At 43.4% G+C, this 12,373-nt stretch overlaps 1 protein-coding gene across 1 annotated transcript; it reads right to left on the bottom strand.

Moving 5' to 3' along the window:
* LOC136648380 (uncharacterized) lies at positions 1-11,318 on the bottom strand. Its single transcript, XM_066624489.1, has 3 exons — positions 8,955-11,318; positions 4,522-4,647; positions 1-2,526 (listed from the first exon to the last, which is right to left on the bottom strand). The coding sequence occupies exons 1-3, from the start codon at positions 11,316-11,318 to the stop codon at positions 1-3; spliced, it is 5,016 nt and encodes a 1,671-aa protein (XP_066480586.1).
* Between the last annotated feature and the right edge of the window lie 1,055 nt (positions 11,319-12,373).

The following is a 12,373-nucleotide window of genomic DNA, read 5'->3' as shown; positions in this document are numbered from 1 at the left end:
TCAAACCACAATGATACTCAAGATTATTGATGTCAAAGATCTTGGGTCCACGGGACTCACCTCACCAGATGAATTTGGAACAAGTTCCGCTGCATTTCCTACCTCCCCATTCACTGCAAAGACAGGAACGTTGGGACTGAAAACCATGAGGTCGCTCTTCGCACCAGCTTCCCCAGCCACACCTCCCAGGATGTGGCTGTGGCGATTCGAATACGACCAGCTGCCCACTTCACTGGCGCACACCAGCGTGGCTGTCCCAGGACCATACATCATTGCCTCCTTGGCCTGGCACTGGCATCGCAAGGCCACATACACAATGACGACAAGAAGGAACAGGCTGGACACCGAGCAGATGGCAATGATCAGATAAACATTGACACTCTCCACCAGAGGCTTTGGACTCCCTCCCGCTCTGGGAAGGTGGGCATCAGCCTGAACAGCCTGGGCATTTGACACAAGCGATGCACTCAGTGTAGCTGTGGCTGACAACACAGGCTTACCATGGTCCTTCACCAGTACCAGGAGAGTCTTGCTGCTGCCAATAATCTCTGCTTCATCCACGGCATGTGTAGTGCTAATCTCACCACTGTAAAGTCCCACTCGCCATGGGCCACTACTTCCCTCATGCAGCTCATAGCACAGCCATGCATTGTAGCCCGAGTCGGCATCCAAAGCACGGACCTTACCCACCATATGCCCAGCTGCCACAGGAACCACCAACAGGATGGGGGTATCCTCTGCTGGTGCGGTTACTGCAGGTGCATTGTCATTTTCATCCACCACAAAGACTTGCACTGTCACATTGCCATACAAGGAGGGTAGCCCAGCATCCTTGGCACTCACTTGGAACTCCAGCAGCTTCATCTCCTCATAGTCCAATGACTGCAATGCATAGAGTTTCCCACTCTCTGAGTGCACTGAGATGTAGCTTGTCAGTGGCCAGAGCTTCTCATCCATCCAATAGCTGATCAGGCCATTCTCAGCTACGTCCGGATCTGACGCAGATACTGTGAAGATGTGAGCACCAGGTGGATTGTTCTCCTTCACAAAGACTGTGTAAAAGGGCTGCATGAAAGTGGGTGCATTGTCATTCACATCACTGATGGGTATCACCAGGCTGCTGCTAGCAGACAGTGAGGGGTCTCCTTGGTCTTGGGCCATCACCACCACCTTATACTCAGTCACCTGCTCCCGATCCAAGGGTTCAGCCAGCACTAGTGAGTAGTAATTCTTGAAGGTAGACACCAGCTTGAATGGAAGCCCAGGAGGCCATAGGGAGCAGCTAACTTGTGAATTGATCCCACTATCCCTGTCTGAGACACTGATCAGGGCCACCACTGTTCCTGAAGGAGAGCTTTCCAGCACTGGCACAGATAGAGATGTTACAGACAGCTCCGGAGCATTGTCATTCACATCCAAAATATGGATTAGAACTTTGCAGTGTCCAACCATAGGGTATGGGCTTTGATCAGCAGCTTCAACTTGTAATTCAAACAAGCTAGTCTCTTCAAAGTCTACCTCTCCTTTCACTTTAATTTCCCCTGTGGCTGGATCTATAGAAAATATGCGTCTTATAGGGGAAGGCACCATATTGCTAAATGAATACCGTATTTCTTTATTAAGTCCCTCATCCAAATCATAAGCAGTTAGCATCAGGACTGATGTTCCCTCTGTGATGTTCTCTAGCAGATGAACCTCATATACAGACTGGTTAAACACAGGTACATTATCATTTACATCTAGTACTGTTATCTCCAGCTGCAATGTGCCAGTTAGCTCTGGTTGTCCCCCATCAGTGGCTGTGAGAAATAAATGGTGTACAGGGGATTTTTCTCGGTCCAAACTGTTCTGTAGTACTAGTGCTAAAGATTTGCTGTGGTCACCGTGCTTTTCTTCACGTAGCTGAAAATAATCATTTGGTCTAAGACTGTAGGTAAGCAACCCATTCGGACCTATGTCTGCATCTGAAGCCCCCTCTAGTGGGAAATAGGAACCCGGCAGCCTAGATTCTAAAATAAACAATTTATGTTCATTTACTGGAAAAATGGGAACATTGTCATTTATGTCCCTGATCTCCACCTCTGCGTGGAAGATCCTCAGAGGTTTATCCACAATCACTTCTAGGTGAATGATGCACATGGGGCTTTGGGCACACAACTCCTCTCTGTCTATCCGGGAGTTAACAAACAGAATTCCATTCTGTATATTTACCTCAAAATAGTCTGTAGGCCCTTTGGAAATCATCCGGAACGTCCGAGGCACGAGCTCTCCTACCTCCAGCCCTAAATCCTGGGCAATGCGGCCCACAAAGGTGCCATGCTGGGATTCTTCCGGCACAGAATAATGGAGCTGGCCGCTTCCTACCAACCAGGCTATGTGGAGCAGAACCAACTGCAGTAGCTGCCTTCTCCCCATCGAGTCGAGGCTTATGAGAAAGGTGTCCAAAACGTGACGTTCCTTCAAGTTACTAATCCATCCTTTGGTTAACGTAAGTGCTTTGTCGTGATAAAAAGGTTGAGTCTTGTTCTATTCCGTTTTGTGACATCTGGGTATTCCTAATGGCTTGTATCAAATGATTTGTTTTACATTTGTGGGTGGGGTGATACATTCTCTAGGTTTCCTAAACGGATTTTGCAGGCAAGGGCGACATCATGTGTCTGAAGTCAGAACCACGGGTGGGTTTGGTGTGTGCATGCGGGGAACTGCATAGTTTTATAAAACTGTTTCCCCACCTTAGAGACTCTTTTTGTGCTTTGGAGTCATGCTTTAATTTTAATTATTAGGCAAACAGTTTAGGGGTTGCTTTTCAGTTCAAAAATTATAACGATGGCCCATACCTTGTTAAAAAAAAACACAACACACCACATTTGCTTGGTCACGTGCAACCTAATCCACAGCAAGATGTATTGGATTTTAGCTGGGCAAAGCTACTTTAGACATAAACAATATATCTTTGATTATATTTTGCTAAACAGTTAAACAATAACTTTATATTGTACAGTATTTCCAAGACAAATGCATGGGATGGGAGACTTGGATGGGAGACTGCCTGGGAATACTGGGTGCTCTAGGCTTATACCATAGTCTTTCGAGACTGAAGGTTGCCAACCATTCTAAGAGTTTTAATTATCCTCCTATCATTGACATTCATCATTAAATTAGCAAGATTCCTGCAGAAAATTCCAGAGTAATATTTGCCTAATAATAAAAAGGAAAAGAAAAAAGAAGTTCACGTCTAGCTCATATCATGCTTCCGGTGGTTATGTTCCCAAATGATTCTTCTGTAATCCCGAGATCTAGGTCTTGTGGACAACTTCCCTTGTGGCACTCTGTTTGGCAAGACTATGGTATAAACCTACAGCACCCAGTATTCCCAGGCGGTCTCCCATCCAAGTAGGCACTCTAACTTCTTTGAATTTGGGATAACCAAATGAAAGGTGCTAAGGGTTCCCATTAATACTGAGTTTTGTTACAGACTTCAACAGAATCTGGAATGCCTGTAAATCAGATGCCTTTACGGACTACAACAGCTGAGGCTGCAATTGAAAACACACTTACCTAGGAGTAAGCTTCATTGAACAAAATGTGATTTACTTCTGAGTAAACAAGCAAAAAAATGTTCTGTGACAATATTGCCCTTTAGTTACAACAATAGGCCTCAGCCGGACTCTGACTCCAGTGAGCTCCTGCTCAGTTTTCTAATTATGCAGGCAAGTTGAATGTCTTGCTAGAGCAGTGATTTTCAACCTTTTTCGCCTCATGGCACACTTACAAGGTACTAAAAGGTACTAAAATTGTCACAGATGATTGTAATACATCATCTGTTTTTTGACAATTGACAAGGCATGCTGTGCTGCTGGTGGGGGGGGGGCTCACATCCCCCAATGGCTCTACTAATAAATGACCCTCCACCAAACTCCCATGGCACACCAGCAGACCATTTGCGGCACACCAGTGTGCCACGGCGCAGTGGTTGAAAATGGCTGTTCTAGAGGCTCTATAAGAGTTGACCTCAAAGAAACAGTACCAAAATACACAGTGTCTAATTGACCTTTGGGAGAAAAGGTTATTGAGGCTGAAATGACTGATGCTGAAGTGATGCACACTTTCCTGAGAGTAAGCTCCAATGAAGACAATGAACTTCTATATAAGCATAGGATTGTGCCCAAAGCCAATTAAGTGGTCTTTTGACGTCAATCACTGCAAGAAGAAAATGACTTTTAGACCAATTTCAATGTTTAAATGACCCTGGTAGGCAATCTATACCAAGAAATAGGTGGGGAGTGTGACCCTGCTGATTCTTTTCGATCTCTCAGTGGCTTCCATGCAGCTCCTATCATGGTCACCACCTCTGTCCTGCAGAGGTGAAAGCCTTTATCTCAAGCACTCCAGGGGAGGACTAAAATCTCAGGGTTAGGAACCAGAATCAAGGAGGCAGGCTGTTTTCTGCTTACCTTAAAAAACTTCTGCTATTCACTTGGCTCACCTTTCGACTCAACTATTCACTCTGTTCCTATGTACCCCAGGCTCCACCCCTGAGGCATCAGGCACAGCCAGGATCTTATTAAGCAACAAGATGCCATCTTCTTCCCTCATAAAGTGCTGCGGAGGTAGGACACCGGGCAACTCAGGATACTTTGTGCATTGCTAGAAAGAGAATTGAATGTTCTGTTTTGCAGTTGCTCTTTTCCAGTCTTCTTGAATAGCTCCAGTATGTGCTGAGTGATTTCTGCTCTTCAGTTTTGTGAGGTGCTTCAGGGCTCCATCCCAACATTTGTACTGTTACCTTTTTGAAACCACTGGGAAAAGTTGTTTGGCACTTGAAACTGGTAATAACTTTGATCGATGATGACTATATTGTGTTCTTTCAGCTAATCTGAAAACAACTGTTTCAGTTGTGTGAATGCTGAATGCCTGGATGAGTAACAGCAAACAGAAGATGAATTCAAATAAGATAGAGATGATGAGAACTGGTGATCTGATTGATCTAGCAAAGTCCTATGTTCTAAATGGGGTCACACTCTCCTTAACAGAACTGGATCACAATCTGACTGTGTTCCTAGAACTGGACATGATGCTCCTAGATGCCCTGATGATGTCCTGACATCACCATTTACTGCATGAAACTTGGGAGGATGTCATCTTTGGACAAGAACAAAGATACATTGGTGATAACTCAATGTTTTCAGTGTCAAACACTCTAGTAGTTTTTGATATTAGAGTATGACATTTCCTCCAGGCACATTATCTTAATATTTATTTATGAACATTTCTTCTGAATTTTCTTCATCCCATCATTTATCCCCATTGGCAAATGGAGACAGGACTTCCTCCTACCCTCTGAAGATGGAAGGGTGAGAAAGAGCATTGCTGCCAAAGTTTTCCTTTCATTTGCTCTGGGGAACAGGGTAAGGAGCCACCACTCACTGCCCCACCACTTTCACCAGTAATATGGTGTGTGTGTGTGCAGGGCTTTCACCCAGGGTCTCCTGCAGCCTCATGTTGGCAGCATAGAGCCTCTGATTGCCAGATGCAGAGGAGGGCACCGGGACGCAGATTGTGTCTGTTGTCTTGTGTGCTCCATGGGGCATCTGGTGGGCCACTGTGAGATACAGGAAGCTGGACTAGATGGGCCTTTGGCCTGATTCAGCAGGGCTCTTCTTATGTTCTTATAGGGTCTCTGGTGTCTGTGCTGACTTCCTATTACTGTCAAACCTCAATTAGTGTCCAAGTACTAGTAATGGCCCATAAAAGCTTAGATAGCCTAAGCCCAACAAAGCCAAGTGACTGTCAATCCTCCCTCCCTCCCAACCTTTAAGACCAATTAAGAGTGCCCTCTTAAATGCATTAAATTGCACAGAGCACAGAGTAGAATTCTTGATGATGTCTCTTCAATTCTAGAATTCGCTTCCCTAGAAACACCTAAAGTGGCATTGCTAGGGGGTGCAGGGGTTGCAGGTTTCACCGGGTGACACACATGGGGGGGATGACACCACTACTCACCAAAATTTATAAAATCTTGCTATTTTTGAATAGTACCATCATGTGATATATCAATCGATGCATATTTTTATGTAGAATGCAATAAAACAATCCTCGTCAAAATATCTCTATTCTATCAGAAGTTATAACAAAAAAAAGAACCAACAGAGGCAAGGTTATAATACCCACCGCCTAGGGCACTGTCCCGCCCACTGCTTGGGAGGATGTCCATCATAGGGGAGATGAGTGGACCTCCTGCTCCAGGTGATGCAAACCCTAGTGACGCCACTAGGGCAAGTCTAGGTGCTTTCCAGTAGTAGTATTACTGTATACAGTATTGAAATTAGATCTTGATGGCCAGGATATAATTGTGAGATAAATCAAGTTGGGATTTAATCAGTTAATTCAATCAATCAATTTATCTACAGTCCTAAAAACAGTAGAGAGGAAGTCCTATTGAATTTAGAGGAACTAAATTGAGAGGAACTTCTGGCTACAGATATTTTTCAACCTTGACGGTTTTATCCCTCTGTTTATTGTTAAGTTTTATTATGTTGATATTGCTGTCATTTATTGGATATTGTTTATGCCAATAAAGGTTAAATGAAACGGCTACATATATTTACGAATGCGCTACTAATCCGTTTAATCCAAGTGCCTGTTTTCCAGGGTCTACAGAAGCAAAAGAAAGCATAATCAGGCCTCTGTCATCAAGACGAAGGAATGCTAAGGTATGTGTTGGAAGATAATTACCAATACTGCAATTTGTTGTAAGCAGTGTTGCAGATAATTCAATCAAAAGGCAGGTTATAAATTATGTAAATATAGAACAATTGATGAGCACTGCATAAGAATTAATATATTGAAATCTGCCCCAAATCCTTCGCATAGAGCAGCCATTTTCAAACACTGTAACGTGGCACACTGGTGTAGCGCGAATGGTACCAAGGTGTGCCGCAGGAATTTGGGGGAGGAGTCATTTATTGGTAGGGACAATGGGGGATGTGAACCCTCCATTGGCAGCAGAGTGTGCCTTGTTAATTGTGAAAAACATATGGTGTGCCTTAACCATTTTAGTGCCTTGCCAGTGTGCCATGAGATGAAAATGTTGAGAATCACTGGCATAGAATGTTGTATTCAAACTGAATACACCCTGCCAATATGTCACAGGATCTCTTTCATGAGAGAGAGAGAGAGAGAGAGAGAGAGAGAGAGAGAGCAGAAACAAATTTTACACTAATATAGAATTTGACAAATGTTAAGAAATTATGCATTTGTAAAATGTAATATTTTTTCATCTTGCTTTTTCCCTACAACCCTGTCTTTGGGAGAAGATTATTTTGAAAATTTTGGAGCAATTTTTAATTTGAAAAAGTTGTCTGAGAGTGTCATCCTCAAAATGTTTTTCAGCTCTGCTCTGTGTAAGACTAGGCAAGATGTGAGGAAGGATTTCCTACCTGTAAGATCTGTCTAGCACTGAAACAATCTGTTTCATGCAATTGTGGGATCTCTCTCATTGAAGGATTTCAAGCAGAGCTGGAAGGCCACCTGTCAGGGGCGTTGTAGCAGTTTCCTACACTAAGCACAAGATTAAATTAGATGATCTCCAAAGTCCCTTCCAACTCTAACATTCTGTGATTCAGAGATAAGGGGATGATCTCATGAAATTCTACCTAACTTGTATGAATATTAACGTGGTCCATACATGCATGTTCACCACTTGATCATTGCAGCATCAGTTAATGAACAGGATATTAAACAAACCACAGGATGAAGTCTTGGTCTAAAAATTTAAAAGGGTGCTATTGACAACATTAAAAAAGCGCATCCAGTCAATACGGAGACATTCTAACTGGATTCCACAAAGTATACATGATGTTGTGAGATATAAAGCATGACTTGCAGGCTGGCATGTACCCATACAACTCATTTCAAAAGATTTAAGAAGTGCAATAACTGTTATCCAAGTACATTTAAGACCAGGAGTCCACACCTGTGTTCAAAAACACGCACAACTGCTTTTCTAAAATCCTTTCCATCACCTATTCCAACATTCATCCCATCAAGATCAGGATGTTATTGCCTCTTCATGAATCTTTTTGGGTCAGGGAATGGTGGTAAAATATTATTTTTCAAGCAGAAGAATGCACACCGAATTATGCACCCCTACCTGATGTGGTCTTTCCACTGAGAATTCCCTAGTGTGCTCATGAGTTGAGACAGTATGAAAGAACATGGTCACATTGAGACAGGAAACAATTTCTTCATTTTGTTTCCTGCTTACTAAGTTCAGTGTTTCAAATCAATTCACGGAAATATCCCAAACATTAAAAGTTTATACCCATGAGACAATGTGATCTAGGCTGCAATCCTAACCTCACTTTCCTGGGAGTAAGTCCCACTGAGCGCAATAGGACTTACCCTTGAATAGACCTGCTTAGGATTGTACTTAATTCTAATTTCCAAGCCAAACTCAAGGAAAGAAGAAAAACCATTACGTTTTTCTGATTACAGTTAATAATAATAATAATAATAAACTTTATTTATACCCCGCCCTTCTCCCTAAAGGGACCCAGGGTGGCTTCACAGCAAAAAACTAGCAAATGACGAAGGCACTCTTACACAGAATATCCACAAGCTATTAAAAATCAGAAATCATGCTAATTATGCTGTTAATGTAGTAGCAACATAATTGTGATATTACCAGCACCATTTTAAATCATTTGTTGACTTGGAAATTCCATGAAAGCCAAACAATTACTTGGCAAAGCCCAGATAAACCTCTGAACAAACACAAAGCCAAATACAATTAAAAGTCCTGCTATAAATAGTGAAAAGGTCATTATTTCTTTTTTAAAAGTTCTAATATCGACATAGGGAAATATGAAAATAAATGAACATAATAAAAAATTAGTTCACAAATATTCTCAACACATAGCTTCACTATATAAGTTGAAATTGGGATCACTAACCGTTGCACAGAGCAAATCCTGCTGTTTCCCATTCTCTGCAAAGACAGGAATGTTGGGGCTGAAAACCATGAGGTCACTTTTGCCATTGGCCTCCCCACTCACTCCTGCCAGGATGTGGCTGTGACGATTCGAATACGACCAGCTGCCCACTTCACTGGCACAAACCAGTGTGGCTGTGCCAGGACCATACATCATTTCCTCCTTGGCCTGACATTGGCATTTCAGGACCATATACACAATGATCACCAGCAGGAACAAGCTGGACACTGAGCAGATGGCGATTATCAAGTAGATGTTGACAGAGCCCCCCAATGGCTTTGCACCTTCTCTTGTCCTTAAATGGTGAACATCTGTATTAAGAGCCTGGGCACTCGCCACCAAGGAAATACTCAGAGTGGCTGTGGCTGACAGAGCTGGTTTCCCATGATCCTTCACCAGAATCAGCAAGTTATGGCTGCTGCTGCCCTCCATCTCTTCCAGGGCACGCGTTGTGCTGATCTCACCGCTGTACAACCCCACCCGCCAGGGACCTGTGGTCACCTCGTGCAACTCATAGCGCAACCAGGCATTATAGCCTGAGTCGGCATCCAGGGCACGGATTTTCCCTACCATGTGCCCAGCAGCTACAGGGACCACCAGAAGATTAGGGGCATCTTCTGCTGGCGCACACACTACTGGAGCATTGTCATTTTCATCCACCACAAAGACCTGAACTGTCACATTGCCACACAGGGAAGGCAGCCCAGCATCTCTAGCATTCACCTGGAATTCCAGGAGCTTTATTTCCTCATAGTCCAAGGGCTGCAAGGCATACAGTTTTCCACTCTCCGAGTGCACTGAGATGTAGCTTGACAGAGGCCACAGCTTCTCATCCAGCCAATAGCTGACCTGGGCGTTCTCAGCCATGTCCGGGTCTGAGGCAGACACAGTGAAGATGTGAGCACCAGGTGGGTTGTTCTCCTTCACAAAGACTGTGTAGGTGGGCTGTGTGAAAGCAGGTGCGTTGTCATTCACATCGCCAATGGGCACCACCAGGCTGCTGGTGGCGGAGAGCGATGGAGTCCCTTGGTCTTGGGCGGTCAGCACCAGTTTGTATTCCGCTTCCCGCTCTCGATCCAGCAGCTCAGACAGCACCAGTGAGTAGTAGTTCTTGAAGGTGGACAGTAGCTTGAAGGGTAGTCTAGCAGGATTCATGGAACAGCTTACTTGCCCATTGACCCCAGAGTCCCTGTCTGAGATGCTAATCAGGGCTACCACAGTTCCTAGTGGGGAGTCCTCTGGCACTGGCACTGACAATGACTTCAATGACATCTCAGGAGTGTTGTCATTCACATCCAATACCTCAATAAGAACTCTGCAATGTCCAGACAAGGGGTAAACACTTTTATCTGTTGCTTCAACTTGAATATCATACGCAGTACTCTCTTCGAAGTCCACATTGCCTGTGACCCTAACTTCTCCACTATTAGGATCAATGCTAAACAGTTCCTTTATATTGGGAGCTACAAGGTTACTAAATGAATAGGAAATCTCCTGATTAATGCCATCATCCATATCTCTTGCCTCCAATTTAACCACTAATGTGCTAATTGGAGAGTTTTCCAATAATTTGATTTTGTAGACTGACTGGTTAAATGCTGGTGCGTTGTCATTGATGTCCACTACACTGATCACCAGCAAGACTGTACCAGTGAGTGCTGGCTGTCCACTGTCTGTTGCTGAAAGTAACAAATGATGCTCTGGTGATTCTTCACGATCCAGCGGTTTGTTTAATGTCAGGACCAAAGACTTACTGTCCTCATTATTTTTTATGTCTTCCACAGAGAAATATTCATTGGGAGTGAGCTTGTAGGTTACCTGACCATTGCTACCAATGTCTGCATCTGATGCTGCCTCAATTGGGAAATAAGAGCCTTGGACTCTTGATTCTAAAATAGCTATACTCTGCTCTCTGACGGAGAAAAGAGGGGCATTGTCATTTATGTCTGCAATCTCCACTTCCACGTGAAAGACCCTCAGGGGTTTATCCACAATCACCTCCAAGTGAATGGTACAGATGGGGCTCTTGCCACACAGCTCCTCCCTGTCTACCCGAGAATTAACAAACAGAATCCCATTCTGCTCATTTACCTTGAAATAGTCCCCAGCTCCTTGGGATTCCATCCGAAACATCCGAGGCATCAGCTCCTCCACCTCTAGCCCCAGATCCTGGGCAATGCGGCCCACAAAGGTGCCGTGCTGGGATTCCTCAGGCACCGAATAATGGAGCTGGCCGCTCCCCATTTCCCAGGCTGTGTGGAGCAGAATCAGCTGCAGCAGCTGTCTTCTTCCCATAGAGGAGTCTCCTTTCAATGGATCAACCATCTCAGAAATATACCATTAAATCCCTCTATTTGTGGTATATTGTTTAAAAAATCAGTTAAAAAAAAAATTAATCCAGTCTGGCTATCTCCCTTTTGCTCTTCCAGTTACATGCAGTAAATGATCTCTGATGATAAAGCAAAGGAGGAGTCTTTTTGTCTCTCTTTTCTCAACAAGATGTTTAAGTGGAGAGCGACATCATGCGACTAAAATGGATAAATGCAATTGGTGGGATTTTTTTTTAGTAGTTCAAACTTATTTTGAGATAGTGTTTGTTTTTAGAATGTCCATGCAAGTTAAAAGGGTGGACGGGGAGACAACACATTCTAATTCAGACTTTGTAGATTAGGGTCATTCTCTCAGGTTTGTTTCCAGTAGTTAGTGAATCTCTAAAGCACACTGCGGGAGAATCTTCATAATTAAATAGGAAACAGGAACTGCAAATAAGGTATTGGGAACCAACTTCAAGTCTGTGAGTTATACAGCATAAAAAGGGAGACGAAAGAAAGCGAGGACATGAGGCAGAAGTTCAGTGGCTTTCAGCAACTCTTGGGAGACTGCAGTTTATTTTTTTTCCCCAGAGTCTGTCTTATAATTCAAGAGAACTATTATGTACAACTTGAGAAGCTTCCAAGTTATTTATTTAAAAGATTTTTTACCCCACCTTTCCTCTGCCAAAGGTTATCTACATTGAGTGATTGCCCTGTATCAGTGTGGCTGAAGTATTCACACAGAAGTGTCCCAGAACGATTGGTCCTAAACCAGGTGCATCCTTCCCTTTTGAAAATCCAATTTCCACCTTCTAAAATAACCGTAGATTTCTTGACCATGTGTGGGCTGGATAATTCTTAGGATAGATTTTTTTTCACTTAAGTCTTATTCTGTGCCTTGCCAAATCAATAAGAAACATGCGTTTGTTACAATGAGCGCCTGGAATTTGGTAAATTCCTTCTGAAGTGGGGAAAAGCATTTCAGATTATCAGAAAAGTAATTTCAAATTATAAACTTCAAAGCATTCACATGTTAACTTAAACTTTGAAATTTTTTCAGTTTCAAAA

Source organism: Tiliqua scincoides, chromosome 4 (genome assembly GCF_035046505.1).
Source record: "Tiliqua scincoides isolate rTilSci1 chromosome 4, rTilSci1.hap2, whole genome shotgun sequence".
In the NCBI taxonomy this organism is placed as follows: Eukaryota; Metazoa; Chordata; class Lepidosauria; order Squamata; family Scincidae; genus Tiliqua; species Tiliqua scincoides.
The sequence above is the reverse complement of the archived record's forward strand: the minus strand, read 5'-3'. Positions and strand labels throughout refer to the sequence as shown.

Bases quoted from the DNA above. Each gene is read 5' to 3' on its own strand.
- LOC136648380 (XM_066624489.1), bottom strand. From the start codon at position 11,318: ATGGTTGATCCATTGAAAGGAGACTCCTCTATGGGAAGAAGACAGCTG. The intron at 4,648-8,954 runs GTTAGTGATCCC...TTCTCTTTCTAG, and splicing joins AGGATTTGCTCTGTGCAACG to CAATGCACAAAGTATCCTGA. The intron at 2,527-4,521 runs GTACATAGGAAC...AAAACGGAATAG, and splicing joins CCTCAGGGGTGGAGCCTGGG to AACAAGACTCAACCTTTTTA.